This window comes from Oryzias latipes, chromosome 19 (genome assembly GCF_053564925.1).
Source record: "Oryzias latipes strain Hd-rR chromosome 19, Olatipes_Hd-rR_3.1".
NCBI classification, from domain to species: Eukaryota; Metazoa; Chordata; class Actinopteri; order Beloniformes; family Adrianichthyidae; genus Oryzias; species Oryzias latipes.
In genome coordinates this window covers 26306254-26334043 of record NC_136255.1, presented here as the reverse complement: position 1 = coordinate 26334043, position 27790 = coordinate 26306254, and the positions used below count along the sequence as shown (strand labels likewise).

Below are 27790 nucleotides of genomic sequence, written 5' to 3'. Positions count from 1 at the left end.
TCGTTTTGTTTTGTTTTTTGTCATCGCGGACCCTCTGCGGGTCCTGCGCGCGAGGAACAGATGAATGAAAGCTCCCTGCCAGAGCGCACGTGCGCTACAGATAACGTCACGAGCTCTGGGCTTAGCAGCGAGCCCGCGCCGCAGAGGTGCGCGCGCTTCTCCACAAACTTGTCCGGAGGAAGACGCGGAGCGCGCGGCGCGCCATGAACACGTCCGTGGGCCCGCCGCGGCTCGGCGGCGGTTCGGGCTCCGTGGATCACGAGCTGATCATCACGTCCACGTTCGGGACGCTCCTGTCCTTCGTGTACATCGTGGGGGTGTCGGGGAACGTGTACACGCTCGTGGTGATGTGCCACTCCATCCGCTTCGCCACGTCCATGTACATCTCCATCATCAACCTGGCGCTCGCGGACCTCCTCTACCTCTCCACCATCCCCTTCGTGGTGTCCACCTACTTCCTGAAGGACTGGTACTTTGGGGACGTGGGCTGCCGCATCCTGCTGAGCCTGGACCTCCTGACTATGCACGCCAGCATCTTCACGCTCACCGTCATGTGCACGGAGCGCTACCTGGCCGTGACGCAGCCGCTGGACACCGTGCGGCGCTCCAAGAGTTACCGCAAGGCTCTGGCGTGGGGGGTGTGGCTGCTGTCCCTGGTGCTCACGGTCCCCATGATGGTCATGGTCGCGCAGACCACCAAGAGCACTCCGGACGGGGGCGTGAAGAGGATGTGCGCGCCCACCTGGGCGCCTTTGGCGTACAAAGTCTACGTGACCGTCCTGTTCGGAACCAGCATCATGGCTCCGGGCTTCGTCATCGGATACCTGTACGTCAGGTTGGCGCGCACGTACCTGGAGTCTCAGCGGAACTCCGTGATCAGCGGAGGCGGGAAACGCTCCCCGAAGCAGAAGGTTCTGATCATGATCTTCACCATCGTGCTGGTGTTCTGGGCCTGTTTCCTGCCCTTCTGGATCTGGCAGCTGCTGCCCCTGTACCACACCAAGCCGCTGCGCCTGGCCTCGCAGACGCACACCTGCATCAACTACCTGGTGGCGAGCCTGACGTACAGCAACAGCTGCATCAACCCCTTCCTGTACACGCTGCTCACCAAGAACTACCGGGAGTACCTGAAGAACCGACACCGGAGCTTCTACAAGTACACGTCCTCGTTTAAGAAGCGGCCGCCCAGCCTGCACTCCTGGGGGAAGTCCGCCTCATCCACCAGCAACCAGTTCGACTTCAACTCCGAGACGCTGGCCATGGGCACGTTCAGGTGACGGGCACGCGGGGGACCCGGGAAGGACTCAGGTGGGTGTTCCGGCCGCGCGTAAAAACTAAAGTCTGACCAAAGAAGCTGCGCGTAAAAGCTGCAAACGGGGGGATAAACTAACCGCGCGCAGCAGCAGCAGACTTGAAGCGCACGCGGACGTTTAACTATCATCAGAACTTCCTTTCACTGAGCTCAGATTCTGATGTGGACTTTTTCCTGAAATAAATCAACAAGCAGTTCAGAAAAAGGAAACAGATAAACAGGAAGTTTCTGCACCTGAAAAGGATTGAGGTCTTTGACATGGAGGGGGGGCCTGATATGTGGAGTTCTTCATGATCCAAATGAAGCTTCTCTCCCAATGTGTTTCATCATTTACACCTGTCACCGTGGCATCTTTTCCTTTCCACCTTAAGTTGATGGAGGACTCATTCTTCTAAAGCCTCCAGCTCCGTTCAGATCAGGTGTGACCTCTGACCTCGCTGCCCCCCTTCCTTCATTAAAATGATGTTGAGGTAATCAGACTGCTGTTCAGATTTCAACCTGACTGAAGTTCTTCCACCAGCAGAATGTCAGAACAGGCAGTTTCTTTGGATCGAATCAGAACACTGGGACATTTCCAACAGAAGGTCCGGATGGGAAGCTGGAGCGTGCTCTGGGGGGGGGGGGGGGGGGGGGGGGGATTTGTACTCCCGGATGTTCTGAAGCGGAGCGCACACTCGGAGCCGCCAGCCTCCTGCTGTCGTCCACAGGCGGCCGTGCTCTTCCTCTTCTGGAGTAACATTTAAGATTCATGAGAAACCCCGTTCGGTCCTGGACGTGAAACGTCTGCTCTGGATTTTTGAAGGAAAACTGATTATCGTATCAAAAAGCAGCAAATCAAACAGCTGTAAAGAAAAAATAAAGAAAAACATACAGAAATAAACTCATTTTTAGGCAACAAATAAAACTGACTTAAAAATATTCAGCTCTGGCAGAAACGTTTAATTGAGAGTGAAATCCCATACTAAGTTTGTTTCCTCCTGAGGATCTTTCCTGAGATTGTTTCAGACAGTAACAGCTGCGTCTGTAGGCAGACGTAAACCGTCAACATTTTGACCCAAACCCGTTCAGCAGAACGGATCTGGTTGTCGTCTTCCTGCAGGTTTAACTTCTGTTTGGAGTTCAGGCTGTAAACTGCTCCTCCATCCGTCCCAGGTCAGGTGATGGACTGAACCAGCGCTCTTTCTGGATCCGCTCTGCAAACATCCACTCCCAGTGGAGCTTGGAGTGTTGATCCACTTCTGCTTCCTCATTCCATGGACATCCTTTCTCAGCTTCCCATCAGTTTTTTCTGTGTGAGCATTCTTCTATTGTTAAAGCTGCCAAAAAGGACGACTTTTCATGATGTGATAGATAATGTATAGGGGAGGGAGCAGGTGGAGGCGGTCATGCATTAAACAGTGACAGAATGACCAGCCTTTTGGCTCCATCTCTACAAACTGATGGATCTTCTAACAAAATTGTACTGAATCTTTAAAATGACTTAAAAGTTAAGATCAGATCAAATCTCCAATTTGACTCTTCATGTTGTTGTTTCAGTGGAACCTGGATTTGTTTTGTAGAAGTTTTTGTTCATTTCCATTTCTGACTGGCATCATGAACTGAACTGAAAATAGATCTTCAGAATCGCCGTGTCTAGCGGTGTCACTGACAAAAAGAGACTATTTCCAATTAACGTTATTGACGTTTGGCGACACGTCTATGCAGCACGACAGTCGTTCCCGCAAAATGACCTTTAAAAGGACGAAGCTCGCTGCCGAAGGGTCACGTCTTAATTAGACGTCTTATTAAAAGCCCAGGCAGAAGAGTCCATCAAACCGCAGGTTTTTTAGCGCTCAGATTCTGCTTCAGCTTTGATACATCGTTATTTGTCACCTCCATCAGAACATTGGCAGATTTGAGCACAAAGAAAAACAAACTTTGACTCAACAATGAGATTAATAATATGGTGGATTAAATACTTTTTATTTTGCTCTAGAAGAAATCCATTCCTGACTGAAAGAAGCCCAATAAAATAAAATAAAATCAGCGATTGTTCACTTTGGATCATGCAAAAGATCTGAAAAACCAAACTAGGGATTACTAAAGTATGGAGGTGCAACTTATTATACACTAAATTATAAATCATTATAAATTAATGTTACAGCAAGAACAACTAAAAGATTTACATGATCTTTCCATTAAATAAAATTTCCCTGATGGGTGATGGCAACAGGAAGATGGCTGACTCCACCTCCGTCTCCATGGCAACAGCATTTCTCAGGTTCCCAACTCTCTGATGGTTAAAACCAGCCTGTCTACACCGACAAAAACCAGCGTGAACGTTAACCTTTTATTTGCTAGAATCAACGTTCTTTCAAACGTCAAACTTTATTTTCTAAAAAGCGTCCCCTTTAAGAACCGTTGGAGAGTTTGGCACGTCATAATCTATTTATTTTTTACAAACTTCGTGACGACACAGGGCAGTCTGGAGTCACATTCAACACACCTACTGTTTGTTTACATTTTTAAACACCCACAAAAACGTCACTGATGGAAATTAGCAAACATCTCACCTTCTGACTCCGCCCCTTTTATGACAAGATCTTCAAAGTCCACCTTCAAGAAAACATTGAGATCCAAGTTTGATAAAGTCCTGTTGTCATTCTTTTACATTGGAATTAATGAAGCATTCAGACGCGTTTGTTTAGATTCTCATTCGTCTTCTCATTTCTCTTTCGTCACAGTTTTCACTTCTTTTTTTCTCCTTCCACGCCGCCTTCTTTCCAAACTCATAACATTCTGACGCTGACTTCACTTCAGTTTGGAGGAATCCCAGTCTTTCTGCAGGAAACCGCCGTAACAGACTTCAAACGTTTCTGCTTTTCCATGTTAAAAGGATCTGCCCACAAATTAAGACAAATCCCCCCCCCCCCCCCCCCCCTCCGAAGACCAGAGGAATTCCGCTATTAATGGTGGAAGATGACGAGCTGAAGGAAAGTCTGAGCTTTGTAGCTTCAGAGAAAACACCTGATCAATATTACCAGGAACAGTGTAACTCGATCCTGAGCCTGTTCAAGGCTTTTACTTTGAAGGTCAGAGGAGATCAGTTACTCCTCCGGATGGAAACGCTGTGAACACGTTTGTGAGGAAACCAGTTTATTTTCATCCACACTTTCCTCTAATGAAGCATGGAGAAGCTCTGTGGACGGACACTCTGGAAGAAACCAAAACAAAATCACCAAATCAAGACAATCTGACCCAGAATTCATTATTCTACACCAAGAATTAGCAACCAAGTAAAGTATTAAAACAGCAGAAAAAAATATAAATTAAAACCATAACCCTCTTTTTTTTTGCCTGCCCTCACTGGCTGAGTGGCTGCTACACCCCTCCCCCTTCTTCCTCTGCCAGCCTGGTCAGAGCTGCATATGAAGCCACCATATTTTTTCAATATGGTGGCTTTCTGTTAGTTGTATCTCCATAGCAACCATTGTATCATTTGGTCACCTGGGGATGACGAACAGAACTATGTAATTGTTACAAGAATCGGCAAAAGTAAAATTTACGATTTCCTTAGCAACGGAGGTTTTTTTTGTTAACCATGCTCCCATTCCTGATATGTTGTATCGTTTCATTCAGCTTGGGCCAACAACTCATGTATTACATTTTCAGAATCTTCCGGTTAAAATTGTGCGAGCAACAGGGAAACGCCACGTTTGCGAGATCGTCATGCTATCACCATTTGAAATCTACAAACTTTAAAACACTTTGTTTCGTAGTAGCTTCCCAATGATGTTTGAGGAGTTAGAAGGTGATGGATCAAAATCCCTAAGGGAAGTTGCATCATTTTAAATTTCAAGATGGCAGCCTCTTCCAGAGGTCAGAGGTCAACAAAACTTGGGTTGCGGTTGTAGACCTAACTTGGTGTGTGCCATTTTCTTTACCGAAATTGTGGAAAAATGTTATTTTCGACAAATTTCACGCTTTGTGACAGTGGCTGCCAGGCCGTAGGTCCTGTGGCCATCCCATAATAATTTCAGAACTTCCTGTGGAGCTTTGGGTTTGTGGTGGCGTTGAAAGCTTCGCTCAAAGGCGCAGGAGGAGAGAAGAACGGTGAAAAGAACGGGGTCTTTCAGGACAGCTGCTGCTGCGGGTCAGATTGAAAAAAGAAGCTAGATAGAAGATTTTCAAAAATAGTTCCACGTTATTCACTGTTCAAGTCTTTGTTGAAAGAGTCTGGGATGGATGGAGATTTCTTTGACAGAGAAACAGAACTGATTGGACGGCTAAAGGACCTGGCATTTGGGCCTCAACTCCTGCAGTTTTAGCTCAGAAAGCTTTGGTCAAAGGAGCAGAATCTCCAGAACTCCCAAAAAACAAGCCTCCAAATCTTTTTGAACCCCAACATTTCCTAATTAACAGCATTTGCGGCCGATTAGCCTCCAGGATTTGTAGGAAGACGAATGTCTTCAGCTCTAAGAGGACTGGAACTCTGGTCAAAGAGGTTCTCCAGGACCAGCATCCAGAATGTCTTGGTGTTCTGCAGCAGAGGCCTCGCCTTTAGCCCTCCTGCTCCGTCAGCTTTCATCCTCCTGTTGAGCCAAACAAGGGCGTGTCTTGGGAAGCGATGAGCGTCTTCTCGTTACGGCTCTGCAGCTGTTTAGCCGACGGCACACAACAGAACATCCTCGTAAAAAGTCCAACTGCAAAGACGCTCAGACCTTAATTAGAACCAGAGTTCCCCCTTAAGTAAAAATAAAAGGAGTTTTTTTTCTGGAGATGATACAAAAAAAGATGGAAACCGTGTTTAAATGTCAGTCAAGTTTAGTGTGAACCCCCCCTCCCCATTTCTTCTCTTGTAGGACTTGTCCAAGCAGACGGACGGCACCATTCTCCGTCCCCCATGGACGCATCAGGGCAGGGCGGGGTCGGGGATGGCGTGTTCCGGGTCGCAGGTGAAGGACACGGTGATGGCGTAGCGCGTTCCCCAGCTCACCTTCTCCACTCGATGGAGGTTCTCCGAGCCAGAGGAGAAGAAGGAGACTCGTCCTGGCGAGACAGGGATCAGAGAGACTCTTTTACAAAGGAGAAGACGAGAAACTTTCTTCTGGCTCAGAGGGCTTAAGGCCAGAACAGAGGCGGTGTTTAACTTGGAACGTAAAGCTCAAATGCACGGCAAGAGTCTGGCTCTTTTTCTAAACCTCTTCTGCCTGAACCAGATAACTTGTGCTTTTTAAGGCCGTGCAGATCGACGGTCCAATGACCTCAAGCATGAATGTACCTTTATGTGTTCAGCGTGACTCGTGATGAGGTTGTAGGTGGCAGTAATGTTGATAAAGCTAATGACGACAGAACGGTTCCTCTGGTCTACGCCTCATGGTCAAGTTTTTTCACCATTAAAGAATATTTGGGCTCAAAATTTCTCAAACATGGCATGGAATCTAATTCATTCATGATTCAGAGACGGATGAGCATTTCCATCAGGAAATCAGTCCCGACCCATTGGTCCTGTCCAGTGCTCCCATTGTGTCTACCAGTCCAGGTTTGGGCTAGGGTGCTACCGGTTCCCCCTCATCCTGTGGGTGGCAGTATGTATTCCTTATGTTGGAGTTTTGTACACCAATAAATGGAAAGAAAAAGGGCATATGGATACAGAAAGTAATTTAAAAAATAAGTTCAAGCCGCAAGTGGCGTGTGAACTGCAGGCCCCACCCTCCCCCGCCCCCGATGGCTGAGCGGCTGCCACTCAAGTTTTTCTAAAGCGGATTTCCAGTGATGCTCAAGGAGCCGATAGATGTACTCCTTGGAGTTTACATTGGTAGGAGTTCCCCCTCAGGGGTAGTTTTTATTTTTAAATTCAAATTGACCTTTGACCTGCCCGAGGTCAAAGGTCAATGAAACCTCTATGGTCGTTGTAGACCTAAGCTAGTGTTTGACGTTTTGTGAAAATAACTCGAGTAAAAGATTTATTTTCCCATATTGTGCAAGTCGCCAAGTTTCACACTTTGCCAAGCCGTAGGTCCTGTGGCCATCCCATAATAATTAGTAAACTTACTTTAAATACCCCTGATGGGATTTTTTTTGGTTTCATCATTTGGAAGTTTTTTCTTTTTGTTTTAGCCCCATAAAATGTTTTTTGTTTATGTTTTTTTACCGAGTACTGAATGTGCACAAATGTCAGTCTTTGAGTTTGTGGCTGGGGTCAAGTTCACCCATAAAGGTGCGGTAAGAATGACCACTTAACAAACCAATCTGGTCCGTCAGTCCAGGACAGCTGCTGCTGCTGCTGCTGGACAGAAACAGTCCCCTAGAGCTAAAAACCTTTACAGCCATGCCAGCTTTACCATCACCTGAGCCATCAACCTGGAATGACCAGAGTCCCCTGAACTGTGCTCTGAACCACCCGTTAGCCCCGCAGTTCACCTGATCGTACCTGAAAACAGATGGCAGCCACCACACCAAATCTAAGCTCACGCGTTCACATGAGGGCTGCCATGTTTTTGGATCTTCCAGCCAATCGGGTTGAGATAATGTCATGTTGACCGGTTCCTGTGAATTCATTAAGTTAATTAAGACCCAAATGTCAGTTTGTCTAAAAATACACTTCAGGTCCATGTAACCTGGATTAAAACGAAGATTATTAACAATCTGTGAAACACCTGGTTTGATCTGAAATAAATACAACTTGTAAAATAATGAAAGTTAGCAGACGAAGGAAAAAGGCTGTGAAATTCAGCAAGAAGACCGAACGCCTGACTGAAGAAACAATTTGACGGTTTAACAAATTCACATTTCATTTCAGGAGAAACCACAAAGTCAATCTGGCTTTTGGCTCATTTCTTTTTTGGTATATTATCGAAAAAAAGTCAGGAAAGAAAAGTGACATAGGTGGACCAGACCGTCTTTGATTCAGATCATGTTCTATTTTCTGTAACAAAAACATTTACGGTGGGGTTTCAGTCTGGCAGGATCTTTCTGCAGCTTTGAGACTCCAGAGAACCTCAGTGAGATCCATCATCCACACGTAGACGGAACCGACACAGAGGAGGAACCTTCTAGGAGTGAGGAACCAGGCAAACAGAACAGAACTGCTTTGTTTCATTAAAGCCCTTTTTCCTTCAAGGACATCCTGAGCTGCTGGAAAATGTTCACAGCCTTTATTTCACAACAATAAACTACATCTGCTTTGATTCTAAAAGCTCACAGAGCAAATTAGAGGAAAAAAACGCTTTAAGAGCGGAAGCAAACCAAAAAAAAGGGAATAAAAGTAATGATTTTCTCTTTTAAAACATAGTTCCTGTGGATTCGTGTCTCTGCTTTTACATCCCGTCTAAACCTGAACTGAAGCCAGAGTCTCGGTTCCTTTCTTCAGACTTTGATTCTGATGGCTTCTCCTCAGAGCCGTGGAAAGAGGCGACTGCTGTGATCATCAGTGTGGTTTCAGACCAGACTCCGCTGGAGTCGTCTCTGTCCCCACTTAGCTGAGAGGCAGATCAGGTCAGAGATCAGCATCAGAGCCCCGGCGTAAGCGTACTCGGTCCACGGCAAAGACGACCCATGAGCTGGAATTATAAGTTCAAACAGAGGAGGCCTTGGCTCTGCAAAGCCACATTCTGACTGCAGCTCTGAGCACACAGAAGGAGGAAAATAAGCCCTTCATCCAGAGGCTGAAACAAACTCATCATTGGTTTCTCTCTCTGTGATGAGACAGAGTGGTGGTTTAGATGGTTTATTACAAGGAGGGATAGTCTTCGTTACAACCTCCTTTAGTCAAATCCACCTAACTTTAATTACTAATACCTTTAAAGTCCCACTCAGATGAAAGTAATGTTCTTAACATGTTCTTGTAGGATTTTTCTGGCGATGGAGGACATTTATAAAGAAAGTTAAGCTTCAAATTGGATTTCTTTATTCAAATCGTGAATCTGGAGCAGACGAAAAAAATGCAGTCTGAAAAAAACTAGGCGGGTCACAAACGCCCCGTCTGGCTCCAAACTGTACGGCTGAGAGCTGCTATATAAATCCACCTTTCTGTTGCACCAGTAATGCTAGGTTGAGTGGCTGTAAGCATGTAAACAGAGTGCTCTCAGCAATGAAGAGGGGCGGGGGAAGGCAACAGTCCCGCCCACAACTCTGAGGTAAATTTCTAATAAACTCCTGCTGCTCTTTAATTATTATTTTGGCCAAAAACGGCATCAGCACAATTAAAAAGACCCCTGGGAACGTTTTGGAAAGGCACCACAAGACGATCGGAGTAGGACTTTCATATAGAAATGTGTCTCTCAGCACTCCAGGTCACAGTACAGATGACAAAGTATCAACAAGTCCACACACATCCTAACCTATTAGACCTGGAGCCAAATAAAAGCTTCAGTTTCCAACAGTTTTAGTATAATCTCTAAAATTCCTTAACGTGTTCTTGAATGAAAAGCTGTTTCTCATTTGTGTGCCCCACTTTCCTTTCAGGAAAAGAAGAGGTTTGTGTGTTTTTTTGTGCGCTTTTGTCTTTGGGACTTTCAATTCCCCCTCCAGAGATTAAGAAGTGTCGGAGAAAATTAGAGCTCGCTGTAAAGATAAAGGAATGCACCGTAAAACGTTCAACAAGACAACCGACTCTCACGTTAAAGAGGGCGCAGAAAGACGCTATTGTGTTGTTTTTGTACACTTGGACGCACTCAAAGTAAAGCAATTTGAAATAATCCTGTTTAACACCAGCTGTGTTTCCTGTGAAGGGCCTGGTGCTGCCAGAAGAGCTGATTAGCTGGAGGAAGATCTTTGAAGAGGGATCCAAGAGGCCTCACACTTTCAAAAAACATCTTCTGGTTATTTGCTGTCCCACAAACAAAGGAAGCCAGAAAACCTGAATTTGCTTTTTTTACCAAATTAGACTATCGCACAGAATTATAATTCAAGGCTTTAGTTTGAACAGTTCAAAGGATAAAACTATTTTTTTGCCTTTACACTGTTTAATGTTTTTGGATTATTTTTTGTTCTCCAGAAAAACCAAAGAGGAAATGCAAGGCCTGTTATTAGATGAAACATTTTGTAACATTTTGACATTGCTTCACGCTTTTTTAGTATTGATTTATTTTCAAATCCTACTTCAGAAATCACCATAAATCTTTTTGAAAACAACAAAATGGGTTTTACTATCAGAGTTTCTTTGTGTGACAAACGCACTGAGCTGCATTCGCTGAGCATGCTTTCACTTTAAATGAAAAGCCATGCACCAGCAGCTCTTAATTAATGAAGTCTTTCATTAGAAAGACCTGACTGAGATGGGAAGTGTGGGAGTCACACAACACAAAGGAAAGCAACTCCATGGTTATCTTATATAAATACTGCAACCCAAACTACTCTCAGGAAGCCAATCACTGCTTGTTTTGAAATCATCCTTAACAGAGACACCGTTTGCTCATTTAGATCAAGGAACTAAAAACACCATATTGCATACTTGGGAGCTCAGTTATTGGATTTAGTTTCCTGTCAGCGTTCACTAACAACATCCATCCATCCTTGTTCGATAGATGGAGGCAAGGTAACACCAATGTGGCGTTAATATCTTTTCCCCTTGCATGCAATCCCCTTATGTTTAAGGCCATGTAACACGGTCAGTACATACATTTTGCACATTTTCCTTGTATTAAATTTTGGTCTTTCATGATTCATGCATGATATACGCAAGTCATAGGAGTTCCTTGCGTTCGTCCATCGTCGACATGTGCCGATCTCCGTCGAGGGTTTCGGCCGACAGGCCTGTATGTGAATTCGGTTTTGAGCTGTTCAAACTTTTTGATTGGTTGAGAATTACACAATTTATGCGTATTTAATGTAGTTTATAAGCAATTATCATTCAAGTTATACTGCTCCTCCAGCGACTCTGTGGGTCATGTCTAACCTTTTCGTCTAATGTTTTTTTTAACAATTATCTCCATAATGTGAACATGTCTGCCTCTATCCAGCTGGTGTTTAGGATCTTTAAATCCTATCATCTGCCGTGATCTTTACAGACTAATAATTCATGAAACTTTACAGTCAAGCAGCTGAGCCGCGCAGTGGGAGAAATCCTCCAAACCAGGCGCTGCTGCTTTGTGCTGCAGCTCGTGTAAACTCTTTGTTTGCAGTTAGAACAACTTTTTTCTGTTGGAAGTTTATTCCCATCTTGCAAATCCAAGAAGAAGAAAAAAAAAAAATCAGACATTTCAGGGGAAAAAAAGGATAAGAAAAAGGAAAACAAAGTACAAAGAAATGGAGCGTTACAGTCAGGTGAAGGTTGAGGCGTTAGAAGAAGCTCCTCATACTAAGCTTTTAAATATTCAGCAGCAATACTGATGACAGAAGGCATGCATTAAAAAAAAACATGATCCAGAAGCATGCTAGCCTGAATTCTAATGTGTTACCGCCCTCTAAAAATCAAAAAGAGGTGACAGAGTTGACATTTTCAGAGGAACAAAAGGCCTCACGGGGATCGGATCACCGCCACCGTCAGGTTCTGAGGAAAAGGGCGATGCTGCCATTTTCCCGTTTGAGATTTGGGCTGTTTCTAATCATCAGGGAGCCCCGAGAGTGACGGCCGCTCAGATCAAGGACATGACGGGACTACGGTCCAGCTTGTTTCAGGAAATTGGTGTCTTAATTAAAACCCCACATGGGGAGAACTTGTCTAAGCACGACTTTGTGGGAATCTTCATCAGTCGCAGCCCGAGCCCAGATCTCATTTAAAGAGGACATCAAGGTCAGACCCACTCAAATGCACAAAGGGGTATTTTCCATTTCTTCTTTCATGTCTGCAGGTGAATCTGTGGCAGATCTGATGTCTCTGCCAGCAGAGACATTAGACCTGCTGTGACTACAATATTTTATTGGTGAAGCTCCTTTGAAAAAACAAAAAAACTTTTAAAATGTGATTCGGTTGATCTTTATGGAAATGCTTCTCAGATTTAGAGTCTGCTCTTCAAACAGAGGAGTTCGATAAAGCTGGTTTTTACAGCAAACGTTGGAAAATAAAATGGATCGAGAAGCAGAAAGACTCAAAAATGAGTCATTTGTTGATGTTCTTATAAGTCAAATAAAAGCACAAGAACAGGAGAACGCTGCAAACTCAAGAAAGGTAATTCTGTCTAATGATTTTTACAGTGGCTGAATAATCGATGAAACATTAGTATGCGCTCTGGATTGTGTTGGACAGACAAGGTTCCTCGTCTGCCTCCTTTATTAACTGCTCCTGAAACCTCCTGGGTTTTCATCATGATGAAGATGCTTCTTCATCAGCACAACCCTGCTGAAAACGACCAATTCCCCCCCGGATACCCTAAAAATGACGTCCGTTTGAATAAGACGCTCATTGGTAAAATGCAAGCCTTTGCAGAGGCAGTCAAGTGGAAAAATGAGGACGACATAAAACCCTGCTGACACCTTTAATCCAAGGTTTCAGGTGCGTCATGACCCCCCACTGAGGATGACACATCAAGGACACTTGAGAGCTTCTCACCATCACTGTGTTGTTTTTTATGGGACTGTTGTCAGAATGACGAAACAATTATTTGAATCTTGCAGAAAACATTGCAGCTCAGCCCGTTTGTTCATCTGGAGTTGAGAAAAATGAATCTGCACAGATGGATGGCTCAACGCTCTTGCCGTACTCCGTTTAAAGCGTCACTTTCATTTAAAAATCCTCTTTAATCAGACAAAAGTCGGTGATGAATATGTGCAGGAACACGGAAACAAACATGACATCCAAACCCAAATGATAATGTATGTTGTTGCCGTCAGCCTGAGAGGCTTTCTGCTGATCCACTTTATGGTGATCAGATGAAGCATCTGCAGGTTATCTGACCATCACCATGACCCCTAAAAAACCAATGATGAGAAACTAACCACAGGTAAAAGCAATGGTAACCTTTAACGGGCCATTATTGGACGGATTATACTGTAGTCTGTAAATCCACAGCCAAAAGTCTATGTGTCGTAACGACTGAAGATGGCGCTCTCCGTAGCGTTTATGGTTTACAGTGTTTGTTGTCCCAAACATGGGTAATCATTTTTATGACTAAAGTAAACAGTTTAGGCTGTATAAACATCCAAAATGTAAAGATTTATCCTGTCGAAAACAGTGATGCTACAGGATGGAGTGATGACCAAACGTGATCATGTGATCACTTTTTTTTTATTGTATCCATAGAAACAGTTTTTTTTTGTTTGTTTTTTAAATATTTAAACAGTGAAAATAAATGAAAAACAGGAAGTACTAGCAACTATGATTTGGGGATCAAAAGGCATTTAATGAAGGTATAACTTTATTGGTGCAAAAATAATGAAAGACAAAGTGCTGAAAGTTAACTAGGCCAAAAAAACAGTCCTTAGAAAAAAGGTGGACCTGAACCTAAGCTCTGTGGTACACCCATTGACTGCATATGTGACCTGGACTAAGTGGCCCCTCCCCCTGACATTTCAAACAGGAAGTACCCACAAGAGGCCAACGTCACACAGACGTCTATAGAGAAATAAATAGAATAATGTCAGAAACACCATTCTTGCTCTAATAACTTTTACTTTATGAAAGATCAAGATGTCATTTCAGACCCACAAAGGGGTAAAAAAATCAAATGTAATCCCCAAATCCCGACTGTGCAGCGATGCATACAGCTGATTACTTCCCTTAAGAGGATTACATTCCCTTCCTTTCATGTCTCAGTGCTTTACAACCAAAATCCCAAATGGAGATAAAATTCAACGTCTTCAGGTCTCGTCTACCTCAACTTCAGCAGGCTGACGCCGGCAGAGCCGAGGTTATTGAAACGGATCACCAGAGTGTCAGCAGGAACCGTGGTATGGTACCTGTGCGCGGCTCCACGGTGCGGTTGGCATTTTGGTCCATGAAGATAAATCGTCCTCCGGTGAAATCAGAGCCGTAGTCCGACAGGTACAGGAGGGAGGTGTAGTCGAAGGAGCCGTACGTCACCTGGAAGGAGGAGGGGCCAGCGTGAGGGACGCTTGTTTCACACCAAGGACCAACTTTTTCAGAATAAAAAAATAATTTACAACAAAACTGATGAGTAACAGAAATGACCAAAACATAAAGCCATTGTTATAATCCAAGTCATTTCATTTCTTTCAGTGTCAACTAATAATGCTGTGGAAGTAAAGTCCAGAAGACGTGTTTTAAAAATGTACTGAAATCTACTTGTTGAGGCTCTAAACCTCACAAATTAAGATTCCATATCGACATTTTGTGACAGAATACATATCTAGACATATCAAGCACAAAGTTCAGCTCAGGTTTTTGTGCCAGTGGAAGAATGTCTGACCAATCAGCATCCACCTTCATGTCCACGTCTGTGATTGGCTGGCTTTGGTGTCACATTCATATAACGTGGCGTTCTGCTCGGTTTCAGCGCAGAAGAGAGAATTTGCACGCATCTCTCAGATTCAGGTACAGAATAATTTTTGAGCAAACTTTAAAGTTTGAAAACCAGCGAGGGCTGCGATTGGAATTATGGCCCCAAAATCCCTCCATACCTGATTGGTCAAAACTCCACCTGGTTTAACTGTCAACTCGCGTTCAAGAGTCGTAGAAAACTTGCGTCGTGTGAATTTAAGAGTTTTGAACGCAGAAGCCTGAAAGGCGCCGATATGTGCGTTTCCATAGACTTTTAATGGAAAGTGGAATTGCTGAGGGGGGGTGTGACCGAAGCTCCTGAAAACGATGTGTGCTGCCTTCACCAAAAAGACTTTACTGCCTCTGTGTAAATCTAGGCTGCTTTAAAGCACAGAAACTGTGATTGAATCTGTTTGGATGAAACGGAAAAGAGAATTTCCAAATCAAACTTTGGAAATCTTTAAACTAATGGAGACGTTTGCAGGCGAACGGCCAATTATTTCACTCAGCATTGGAAAACATTTAAAACTAGAAGGAGCTGCATTTCCAGAAGAAAATGCAGGGTTGAATGCTGTACTGCTGAATGAAAGCTGAATTAGCTGAAGAAATGGCTCAACTGTACTGGAAGAACCATGAAAAGTTAAAGGTGCAAAAGTCCTAGCAGGAATAAGCTGAAAAAGTTGAACATTGTAATAGTAGAATGGCTGAAATAGGTCAAAATTTGTAGGACTTAAGCATGAAAGCTGAAATTGTTGAAAAAATGGCTGAATTGTTGAAAATTTGAAGATGTTGCTAAAATGCCTAAAAGTACTAGCATTGGAATCAGCATCATTAACTGACTCCAAAAAACACGTTGTTTGAGAGTATCATATTGGTAAAAGCTACATGTTCTAAGTTGATAGAAAATCCACTCTTTTCAAAATGGCGGCTTTTCTATTGATTTTATCTCCATAGCAACCATTTTATGCTTGGGTTGCCTGGAGATGAGGAACAAATCAACGTCGGTTTCAGATGAATCGGAAAAAGTAAACCTTTGGACTTCCTTAGCAACGAACTTTGTTTGCTAACCACGCCCACATTCCTTATATGTCCAGATCCAGTGAATTTCAATATGTTCAGTTCCAGCCATGGATGAAGTTTATTGCAATATTTGCTTCAGATTTTGTCAAAAAATGCCCAGCAAACAGTAGGTTGTGTCGCCATCCCATAATAATTTCAAAACGTATGTTGAAGTCCAAAGCCTTGTGAGCATTTCAATGTTTGAACGGTGCCTCTAGCTGAAAGCAAGTTATAATGTTTGAAAGCAACAAAGGTTTTCAAGGATTCTCCATGTATTTAAATGGAGCAAAAATCTTGGAAAATCCTGGAAAATCTTGGAATATCTTGAAAAGTTCAAAGATTTGAAAGACTAAAAGTCGTAGCTGAAAGGAATAAGCTGAAAGGGTTGAACATTGTAATAGTAGAAGGATTAAAATACGTGAAAGTTTGAAGAAGTTTAAAATTGCCTCACATTTTGGCACAAAATGGCCGCCAAACTGTAGGTGGTGTTGCCATCCCATAATAATTTTGAGCCTTATGTTGAAGTCCAAAACCTTGTGAACATTTCAATATCTGAACGGTGTCTCTAGCCAAAAGAATGTTAAAGTTACAATTGTTTAAAGAAGCAAAGGTGTGGCCAATGGAGCAAAAAGATTGGAAAATCTGGGAATATCCGGGAATATCTGGAAAAGTTCAAAGATTTGAAGGACCAAAAGTCATAGCTGAAAGGAATAAGATGAAATGGTTGAACATTGTAATAGTAGAATGGTAAAAATAGGTGAAAGTTTGAAGAAGTTTAAAATTGCCTCACATTTTGGCACAAAATGGCCGCCAAACTGTAGGTGGTGTTGCCATCCCATAATAATTTTGAGCCTTATGTTGAAGTCCAAAACCTTGTGAACATTTCAATATTTGAACGGTGTCTCTAGCCAAAAGAATGTTAAAGTTACAATTGTTTAAAGAAGCAAAGGTGTGGCCAATGGAGCAAAAACATTGGAAAATCTGGGAATATCCGGGAATAAATGGAAAAGTTCAGGGATTTGAAGGACCAAAATGTCATAGCTTGAATAAGATGAAAGAGCTGAACATTTTCATAGTCGAACGGTTAAAATAGGTGAAAAATTGTAGAAGGAGTTTAACTGTGAACTTCTGAACGAAAAATTCTCCATGTATTTCAATGGAGCAAAAATTCCCGGAAAACCTGGAATATCTTAAAAAGTAAAAGGATTTGAAAAACCAAAAGTCATAGCAGAAATAAGATGAAAGAGATGAACATTTTAATAGTAGAATGGTTAAAATAGGTTAAAAATTGTAGAAGTAGTTAAGTGCCAAAAAACGGCGGAAGATACTATAAGATGCGATAATAACTAGAAGGAGCTGCATTTCCAGAAGAAAATGCAGGGTTGAATGCTGTACTGCTTAATGAAAGCTGAATTAGCTGAAGAAAAGGCTGAACTGTACTGGAAGAACCATGAAAAGTTAAAGGTGCAAAAGTCCTAGCAGGAATAAGCTGAAAAAGTTGAACATTGTAATAGTAGAATGGCTGAAATAGGTCAAAATTTGTAGGACTTAAGCATGAAAGCTGAAATTGTTGAAAAAATGGCTGAATTGTTGAAAATTTGAAGATGTTGCTAAAATGGCTAAAAGTACTAGCATTGGAATCAGCATCATCAACTGACTCCAAAAAACACGTTGTTTGAGAGTATTATATTGGTAAAAGCTACATGTTCTAAGTTGATAGAAAATCCACTCTTTTCAAAATGGCGGCTTTTCTATTGATTTTATCTCCATAGCAACCATTTTATGTTTGGGTCGCCTGGAGATGAGGAACAAATCAACGTCGGTTTCAGATGAATCGGAAAAAGTAAACTTTTGGACGTCCTTAGCAACGAGCTTTGTTTGCTAACCACGCCCACATTCCTTATATGTCCAGATCCAGTGAATTTCAATATGTTCAGTTCCAGCCATGGATGAAGTTTATTGCAACATTTGCTTCAGATTTTGTCAAAAAATGCCCACCAAACAGTAGGTTGTGTTGCCATCCCATAATAATTTCAAAACGTATGTTGAAGTCCAAAACCTTGTGAACATTTCAATATTTGAACGGTGTCTCTAGCCAAAAGAATGTTAAAGTTACAATTGTTTAAAGAAGCAAAGGTGTGGCCAATGGAGCAAAAAGATTGGAAAATCTGGGAATATCCGGGAATATCTGGAAAAGTTCAAAGATTTGAAGGACCAAAATGTCATAGCTAGAATAAGATGAAAGAGCTGAACATTTTCATAGTCGAACGGTTAAAATAGGTGAAAAATTGTAGAAGGAGTTTAACTGTGAACTTCTGAACGAAAAATTCTCCATGTATTTCAATGGAGCAAAAATTCCCGGAAAACCTGGAATATCTTAAAAAGTAAAAGGATTTGAAAAACCAAAAGTCATAGCAGAAATAAGATGAAAGAGATGAACATTTTAATAGTAGAATGGTTAAAATAGGTTTAAAAATTGTAGAAGTAGTTAAACGCCAAAAAACGGCGGAAGATACTATAAGATACGATAATAATAAATAAAGAGAAACAGGAAAACAAAGGGTTGAATGCTTTACAGCATTCAACCAATAATAAAGAAAGAGAAACAGAAAAACAAAGGGTTGAATGCTTTACAGCATTCAACCAATAATTTAGTCAGAGTCTGACTTCAGTAAAAACAGTCAGAATTCCACAAAGCGGATTTTTGTTTATTTCTGTCGAATCCTGACGCACGGGGGTCAATAAAACCCCCGGAGCTGCGGCTAACCGTCGATTTAGATCCGCGTGGATTGATTCCTCAAAAGCAACGTGGGAAAATTAGGCAGCGGCGGTTTTCAGACGCCAATCAAAGCCTTTCCTTTAGAAATCTGCAGAATCAAACGGCAACAAAATGCAATCAGAACTTGAGGCAGCTCCAGCCACACAGGAGGAGCTGCTGATGCACAGAAATACAAACAGAGATGCAGAAACGGAAACTTATGACTGCAGGATGACTGAACCTGTTTGTGCTTGGCTGCCTTGTTAAAAAGGCAAACCTTCCTTCTTAGCATCCCTCCTGAGATGACACGCCGCTGACTCCGCTGCCCCCTCATCCCACCTCTGGGGCTAATTAAACCCAGAAGGGGGATTATTTAGGAGAGAAATGAGCCGTTGGCTGGAGAGCTGATTTCCTGACTGGAGGAGCCGCGTCAGAAACACAGAATCCGCCGCTGCTCGCACCATTAAGAACAGCCCAGATCCACCAGAGCCTCTCAGGTGGAATCAAACCCACGGCCTTAATGAAACATCAAAGAAAGGCTCTCACCTACATCCAACCCGAAAATGCAGGAAAAGCCTGAAACCACAGCACTTTAGACACCACTACCCTATTTGGAGGCTTTGCTATGGTCGCCTTTTTTGAACATTGTTTTCATACTTGTCTGAATGTTTTTATCGTTATGTCTTTTATTTGTTTTGTGTTTATTGTGACAAATGGACCTGGAGTCTGTAATTAAGCTTCATTCATTCACCAGAACTCCAGTAAAACAATGAAAGCTTCTTCCCCCCATGTGAGTCTGACCAGCAAAACCTCAAACTATAAAGACGTTTAAGGCAAATAAAACATGAAATTTATCACCAGAAAAAAACACAAAATGAAAAAAGAAAGAAAACGTTGGCTCAAAGAGGCAAACATTTTATGTTATAAAGGAAACACACATATTAGGAGGCAGCCAATGAAGACGCAGAACTCAATGCGCTGTAAAAAAAAAAAAAAAAAATTGCCAGAACAGAGAAAGAGACCATGTAAGGTCAACTGTGGCATAGCGGGACGCCAACATACTTCAGGTAAAAAAACATCTAAAATGTCAAATTAGCTTCAAAATGGTCTCAATAGTAGATGGATACGAATCATTGTAAATTATTAGCTGTTGATGCTAGTTTGTGTTAAAGTCCCACTCCGTTCATTTGATCTATTTTCAAAGCGTTCCCAGTGGCTGTTTGACAGAATTATGACCTTTTAGGCCAAAATCAGAAAAATCTGTGTCATCGTTTCTGCAGGAGCTCATTCAAAATTCACCCAAGCATAGGCAGGGAGCAAGCCCGCCCCCACTTCCCGTCACCCATCTGTTAACACGCCCTCCAGCTATAGCTTACAGCCCCCCCACACCCCAACCGAACATTAAAGGGTGCAGCTAAAATGGAGAGCAATAACGTAGCTATACGGTCGTCCGGTTCTGATCCAGATTCCAGCTCAGACCAGGAAAACAAAGACGTTCATGGATCTATTTGTCTGACAGTGGATATCAGAAAGGGGCGGAGCTGGGAACTTGTGGCCCCGCCCATTGTCGTTTGTAACAGTATTTTTAATGCTGCTCTTGATTCTTAAAAATTAGGACAAATTAGAATAAAGAAATAGTCAGAAATGAAAGTTTGGTGGAAAAACCAAAGCTAATAATTGGTCTGTCATTCAGGGACGCTGCTGAGTGGACCAATGTGTCCACCAGCTGGGGACAGATTTGTCTCCATCTGAGACCAACAGTCCCTCCTGAAGAGGCCTGAATGAAGGTGGATGTTAGATGAATCGCGTTTCCAGATTCATTCAGCAGTTGATTCAAACGACAGAGGCAATTATGCAAACCGCCTGTTGTTTACGGCGCAGCTTTCCTCTCAACGATAAGACGAGGTCAGGAATGTAAAGACCGCACCAGGACCTGGGCGTCTCCAGCCGTAACTCAGACTCATTGAACTGCAGATGAAAGCGTTTCTCTGCCGTCACACTTCAGCTGCTGCACCGACAGCATATCTGCTCTGTGATCGATGGGAAGAAAGTCCAACAGCAACGGCGCAACAGACTATTTACATGGAAATGAGGTTAGGGTTAGCCAATTAGCCCCAACGCGGTGGCCGGCGCCAATGAAAACAAAGCGGCTCCTTTCCAGTGTCATTTTTCCAGCACTTGGTATTCATTGGGAAAAGATGAAGAGCCAAACATCTCCCATTAGCCAATATGAGGCAGTAAACACGGAGGAATTCCAGTCAAAGAAACACAATTAATAGATTTGTTTGGTCTATTTTTGCAAGCAGGAGCAGCCAGTCCATCAATGAATGGATCCAACCCATAAATGGAGATCTGCAGCTAACAGATTTGTCCCGAAGAAACCATCATTTGAGGAATTCCCTTTGACCTCATTGAATTTCCTCATAAACAGATGTGTTGGTTCAAATCTGCCTTCGTGTTTCCCAGATTATCAGATCAGTGTGGGATTAAAGCAGAGAGCCTTAAATCTGGATTCAAGAATTCATTGCATATTAGCACTAATTTTTACGTTCTATTCACTCAGACTTTGAACGGTTGTCATGGATACCTTTAGGGTAAAGTCCCACCTTGTCAATGTGGGGGTGCCAGTACTCGTCGTGTTGGGTTCTGGCCGCTGTGCTGTTGATTCTGGAGAAGAAGGTGGGCTTGGTCAGGTACATGAGCGCTGGGTCCAGACCAAACGCCTCCGCTATGGCCGCCTGGATCCGCCCGCGGACGGTTCTAAGCAGGTAAAAAATAAAAATGATAATTATGAGAAAATACGTCCAGAACAGAGACGCTCTTGGGTGGAATATTGATCTAAAGCGGGACATTAAAGCCTTAATTTTTGTCATTTAAAAAGGGAAAAAAGCTGCTCAAATGAAGCTCTTTTAACGTTCAGTTTGTCAATTTTAGAGGAAATCTAATCCTGAAACTCTGTAAGACATGCATGGTTGATTTTCAATTATTCACCTGTAAAGCTGGAAGTCCTCTTGTGCGAACACATCGCTGATCTGGTCCCCAAAATACCTGCAGTCACACACCCCCCCGTCCCAGAAACACAGAGGCTTGGTTAGCTAACACTCATGTCTGGCAGCGTGACACAGTGCACCATTACCCAAGCATTCAAACACAGCAGATGCTGAACATCAGGAAGTCCCCAGCGGGACGGAAGGAGAGGACAGAGCCGAGCGGGAACGCCGCCGCTGCAACGGCGTTCGGTCGGCACAGAGGACAGGCGAGCGGGGAGGGGCTGAGTGAAAGGGAGCAGGTGAGCTGCTGTGGCAGCAGCCGTGATGAACGACGTGGCACGGGCTGCTGCACCTGAAGAGGACAGCTCACCTGCAGACGTGACTGACGACACCGTTCTGAAAACACCGTACAGAGACTCGGAAACACCGGAGCAAAGTCCAGCTGCCCACCTGTAAATGTTGACAAACTGCTTCCCCATGGACAGCGCTCCGGAGTGCAGGTCCAGGATGGAGGCCTGCAGCGACCAAAGTTAAAAAAAAAAAACAGTCAGCCGTGTTTTCTGCAGCCTGTAACCTTTGTGACCTTTACATTTACACTTGAAACAGCTGCTCTGATGGCTGCTGGGCCGCCAGCACTACGGGAAAAGTCACATCCATCACCGGCTGGAGCGCTAACGTTGTTCAAGTCTGCCCTCTAGAGGCGGACCAGGGTGACCCGAAGAGGACGCAGCATCCCACCTTTTAAAAAAACTCTGGGGGAGGGCTCTCCAGATGCTCGGCTCTTTACTATATAAGGAGGGGGGCCTGCGCTGGACGTAAAACCCATCAATCACCAGACTGACAAGCCGACTGCAGAGTTTGATTCCAGTCCAGCCGACTGGAATAAGACGCTACACAAAACATGAGATTACCTAAAAACAGATTCTTATTTAAGGCAAATAAATCAAAGAATCATTCCAAATCCAAAGATTCAGATCTTCTGATAGACATTTACCTACTCAACGTGTTTTTCTGATAATGGAGGACTCATAAAAAAGGAAATTCAGCTTCAAACTGCATTTCTGAGAACTTCTTTATTGAAATCGTTGTGAATCAGGAGCAAGACGAAACTACGCTGGGCGGGGCCACAAGCTCCCTGCTCCAGTATTGCTCGCCGGGTTAGGTTGGGGTTGTGAAGGGCTGTAAGCTAGCAGGAGAGATTATGAACAGACGGGTGATGGGATGTGGGGGAGGGGTTGGTCCACACCCACAGCTCTGATGCGCTCCCGTCTTGCCCAAAGACAAAAAAAAAAATGTGTGGGGGGGTCATCAGACAGCAGCTGGTTGAAGAGGTTATCTGTACTGATTGACGAGCTTTCACATTTTCTGAACCACAGAAGCTAAACCATCTATGGTTCAGTGACAGCCGCTCCCGTCGCCATGGTAACTGGAATGTTCCTGATCTGCGGGACGTCTTCGTTCTCCTGAACATCAAACATCCCGCTCACTTCCAGAGTTCAGCCAACTAGAACCTGGAACCAAACTAAAGCGGCTAGAGGGCTTGCATACATTTTAAGTCTGGTTCAAAGAATATTTAAAAAATTAATTTAAAAAAAAAATCAGCAAAATCGCCACGGCAACTGAGATCTTCAGTGGACCTTTAAGGGGCCAAATTCTATCAACCCATTACCTTCAAATGATGCCCATAATCTACAACGGAAAATTCCAACGTAGACACGGACCTTCAGAACTACTTTTATTTCCTCAGGTAGCACAGACTGAAAATATTACAACAACTTCCAAACCTCTGCTAACCCAAAAGGAAGGAAGACTTTCAGCGGTTGGAGCATGAACACCTACATGCTTTCCAGACCATAACATCATTTTCTAATCAATGCATGAATCTGAAATAGATGAGTTATACATCTGTGTGTTTTCATTGGCTGGTACTTTAAGCCCCATTTCCAGATTTCTTTTGTGTCCCTTCATGTGAGCAGAACCTTCAAACTCACCGCAGAGATGACTGTGAGGATCCGATTCACGATCAGTTTCCTCCGTTCTGAGAGATCATGATTTAATCCAGTAAAACCAGACTAATCCATGTCAAACTGGAGGCTTTCCATCCAGATTTGGCTGTAATATATAACTGAAACTGTTCTGTCCAGACCTATTTTTGGACAGAAAAACCCTCTTAGACTGAAGTTCTGGGACCCGAGAACCCTCAGAAAACCTGCAACGTTCTGATGATAAGAACAGCAGCAATGCTGGAAAACTCTCTGATCAGTTAAAGATGATGCGAAGTAGAACGTCTACTTTCTAAGTGATCAAATATTTGCTTAACCTATTTTTTATGTACTCTTGTTTTTGCAGATGTTCTGAAGGCTCTCTGGGAGCTGCTCAGTGGTTTCAGCACCTGAGACAGCTCCCAGGTTCAGTTTAAATGCTACGGAGCGATCCAAACAAAGATTTCCTTCAATGGTAACACTCTTCTATAAAAAAATAAAAACACACAGTTGTTCTAATGTTTTTTTATGTTTTCTCAAACATGTCTTGATTGTGTCGCAGTCTTCAATTGCCAGGCAGCCATTCCTGATTGTGGGCGTGTTCCAGCAGGATCAACCGTGGAACCGACTCCTTCACTTTATTCAAATCGGGGTTTGATGATGTCAGAAATGCAACCAGAAGAAAAAACTGTTTTTAGTGAGTCCAAATTAAACCAGCAGGTCACATGACCTTGAACGATGTTTTCTCACAGAAAGAGTATTTTACTATTGAAATAATTATTTTTCTTGCAAGATAGAAAACAAGTTAAATTTTCTTAAAACAAGTTTTTTACTTTCCCAAAATCCACTTTTTGCCAGGTATAAAGTTTTTTAAATGTTTTCCTACCTGTTTAGTCAGCTGTTGTTAGTTAGTAAATCTAAACTGTCAGCCTTTGTTTTGTTTTAAACCACTTTTTAATAATGATTTGTATTTTAGTTATTCAAAGACTTCCAAAAATCTGTAGGAAACTATAAAATCAGATGTTTCCTTTTTCTTTCCATCAATACAAAACAGGTCAAAATGACATCCAGTTAAAATACATTTTAGGTTATTTTGCTTTGTTACTTGCCTCTGAAAATAACTCATTCGTTTATTGTTAGAAATGTAGTTTTGGAGACAAATGTGCTGTTTTTTTCCTTTTTCTTCTGGATCTATGAAAGCTTCACAAGTTGAAGTTTGTCCAGGTTTTCCTGAATGCACCACACAAACCCTGCAATGCAGTAGCAGAACTCCCCACAGAGCACGACCTCTATGTGAACGGAAGAGTTTAACCCCCCCAGAGTTATTTGCATGAATCAATAATGTATGCTGAAAAAAAGGACACCCTGAAGGTTCGTGTGGGTGACGGGAACGGTGCGACATACTCACCCCGCCCTCGGACCCGGCCAGCGCCAGCCCCTTCTCCGCCAGCCTGCACGTCACAGACGGAGCCGCTGAGTTTTCAAGCAGGAAGTGCAAAACGAATGAGCATGAAGCAGGGGGGTTACCTCCTGAGCGCCAGAGCCTCCTCCCTGGTCACCACACCGTCCGTGACCACACGGCCGCACTTCTGAGGCGTGCAACCTGCAGGAACGACACTGGTTTCAACCTTAAGAACAGAGTTTTGCTCTGCACCTTTTATCAACTTTATTTAGTTACTTTAAACGAACACTGAGGAATGAACCAAAACCTCAGAATCTAAGTTGATGGTGAAGTTGAGCTGCACTGCCATCTAGTGGATTAAAGTGGAACAGCTGCTTTATTTGAGAGAATATCAGAAAACTAAGGCATTAGAACTTTTTCATAAATTTAATAACTATAGATAATTAAATGAATGAATGATATGAATAATAATTTGGTGAATCTTTAGTCATGTTTTATCAAAGAAGCCATAATGTTTCTGGTTTAAGCTTCATCCCTTTGATTAAAAAGTTAAAGTCTAAAAGAGGAAAAAAAATAACAAGAACGAATCTTACAGCATGTGGAATTTCTTTTTCCCAGAATGCTCTAAAATTTTGAAAATGTTTAGAAACAAAAAAAAAGGTTGTTAAAAAAGGTGCAAAAAAAAGGTTGTGTTAAGCAATAAAATTGGAAATGTTTAATAAGAAAATTATTTTTTTAATTCTCAATTACCTTTTTTGTTTTACATAAAAGTAATTAAGTTTTCAAAATACGTTTTATGTAATTTTGTACAACACTGACTTTTTTTGTAAATGAGGAAGACGACACGTCCACAAAATATAAATCTTTTTTAAATGGACACAATAAACAAATAATTATCCAGGTCCAGAGTCAAACTTATTTTTCTTTTTATGATTTGATTTCAAAATAAAACCCCAGATTTGCCCTTAAGATTATTTTTTTCCCTTTTATAATTAGGATGATAATTTATTGTAAACAATTCTGATATTACCAAAATAAAACCTGTTTGGAACTGTTACAAAAGTAAATAAACGATGAAAACTTATTTTTGAGCAGATAAGCAAGTGGAAAAACAGCAAACAGGTAAGAGAATAAAAGAGCAGCTGAAAGACAGAAGAATGCTGGTTTCAAAATGTCAAATGTATTTTTTTGTAACCTTCCTGCTACCTGCTGGTTTACAAAACCAATGACAGCTCCGTCTGTACAGAGTCTCCTCTCTCTCTATCATCACCGCTAATCTCTTGCGGTCTGGTGGATTTTTCTCCGTGCAACTCCTAACTTTTCTATTTATTTAAACCAGCGTACTGGTTCTGCATCCTGATTGGCTGTTGTCCTCATCAATCACTCTCCTCACTTTTTACCAGACTCACATGAATTTGTTCATCCTGGACTGATTTCACTGAGAGAGAGAAAAGTGTTTCGCTCCATTCGAGTAGATCCAAGCATTTTCCTCATGCTGCAGGCTAGCTGGAGAGCCTGTAAACAGAGAGCTCTCATGTGACTGAAAGGGGCGGGTAGCTCTCCATCAACAGAAACTATGTCCTACAAAAACGACAGAAGATTTTGGATTTTGGCTAAAAACGAAATATTTATAATCAAAGGACTACTGGGAATCAGAAGGAGTGATTCAGCTTATTACAACTGATTTATGGTTTAAGCGCAGTTTAAAAACGTTTGTATGCATTTGATATAAATCTGAAGATGTTTTCAGAAGGTTTTCTTTCAAAAAATGAAATATTTTCTGGGTTTTTTGTATTTGGTCTGAGAAATTCATCTAGTTATTTGAAAATTTGACCCTCAGTTTGATTTCCCTTTGTTTTTCACCCCCGATGAGCCCTTTTTACCACCGTCGGCGACTTTTGCCTCGACAGGTTTACGTCGCTCCTTTGCTCAGAAACACGGCGGACTCACCTGGATAGCGTTTGTAGTTGTCGTAGTCTTCGGAGCACGGCACGCCGTACGCCCTCGGCTGAGGAGAGACCAGCTCCCTCTGGCTGACCAGGGTCTCTGTGACATCACTGTCCAGAGAGGCCAGACGCAGCAGAAGCGCCGCACAGCCGCACACCGCCACCAACAGCAAAGCCGCCAACCCGCGGTACCCACGCCACCAGGAGGCCTGCCGCAGCGTGTTCCCCCTGAACGAGAGGAGAGATCCGGGTCATCGGTGAGGCTTCTGACAGGAAGAATCCAGGAAAGGTGACCTGCAGCTTCACCTGCAATGGGATCTTAGATTTACAGTCACAGTTTGAACCTGAACCACAAGAAAATGAGGTGAAGGTGGATGAAACGTAAACGAAACTATCAAGAACTTAAACAAACTGAATGAGACTTAAAACCATCATCATGTGACATATTTTAATGTTAGGGTGATACTGAAAAGGCGGGGAAGCTATTACAATTACAGAAATAAATCAATAAAAACTATTATGGTTAATAATAATTGAAATGTTGCACAAATATATTTTTCTGATGATTTCCTGGATAAAACAAGTTTTTATTTATTTACTTGTTGAATTTAATGTTTCTGCAGCATTTACATTTACTGATCCATACAGAAAAGCTGCAACTTGCTGATAATTGATGAATCCCGCGTGGAAGGACGTGCGTGTCCGTGTTCTGAAGTTTTTAACCACTGGCGTGACGGCGGGAGCTTTGATCTATGCCTGCTTCTGCCCTCACCGTTTGATCTTCCGCTCTATCTCAGTCGCGTGCGGCCCTTTGTTGTTCCTCTGCCGCGTCACAGCCATGTCGCCACGCGTGGACGCCCTTGCGGAGGCCTCGCAGGTGTTCCTCTGGATCCGAAGCACGCCACGCGCCCGCCAGCTGCAGCCGCCACCACCTCAGCCCGCCACTTCCGTGTTTATGCGCGTGGTCCACTCCCATTGGCTGTG

General features: G+C 42.9%; 2 protein-coding genes across 2 annotated transcripts; one reads left to right on the top strand and one right to left on the bottom strand.

Moving 5' to 3' along the window:
* The first annotated feature begins 14 nt into the window (after nt 1-14).
* On the top strand, nt 15-8582 carry LOC101164218 (urotensin-2 receptor). Its single transcript, XM_023949220.2, has 2 exons — nt 15-1308; nt 6154-8582. Exon 1 carries the CDS (start codon nt 204-206, stop codon nt 1275-1277), a length of 1074 nt encoding a protein of 357 aa, XP_023804988.1. The 5' UTR covers nt 15-203; the 3' UTR covers nt 1278-1308; nt 6154-8582.
* Nucleotides 4431-27785, bottom strand: ogfod3 (2-oxoglutarate and iron dependent oxygenase domain containing 3). Its single transcript, XM_004084579.5, has 9 exons — nt 27579-27785; nt 26811-27034; nt 24986-25061; nt 24867-24909; nt 21927-21991; nt 21478-21534; nt 21093-21246; nt 14129-14252; nt 4431-6340 (listed from the first exon to the last, which is right to left on the bottom strand). Exons 1-9 carry the CDS (start codon nt 27644-27646, stop codon nt 6204-6206), a joined length of 948 nt encoding a protein of 315 aa, XP_004084627.1. The 5' UTR covers nt 27647-27785; the 3' UTR covers nt 4431-6203.
* Between the last annotated feature and the right edge of the window lie 5 nt (nt 27786-27790).

Bases quoted from the DNA above. Each gene is read 5' to 3' on its own strand.
- LOC101164218 (XM_023949220.2), top strand. From the start codon at position 204: ATGAACACGTCCGTGGGCCCGCCGCGGCTCGGCGGCGGTTCGGGCTCC.
- ogfod3 (XM_004084579.5), bottom strand. From the start codon at position 27,646: ATGGCTGTGACGCGGCAGAGGAACAACAAAGGGCCGCACGCGACTGAG. The intron at 21,535-21,926 runs GTGGGCAGCTGG...GTGTGACTGCAG, and splicing joins CAGTTTGTCAACATTTACAG to GTATTTTGGGGACCAGATCA. The intron at 6,341-14,128 runs GTACCATACCAC...CTGTCTCGCCAG, and splicing joins CACCGTGGAGCCGCGCACAG to GACGAGTCTCCTTCTTCTCC.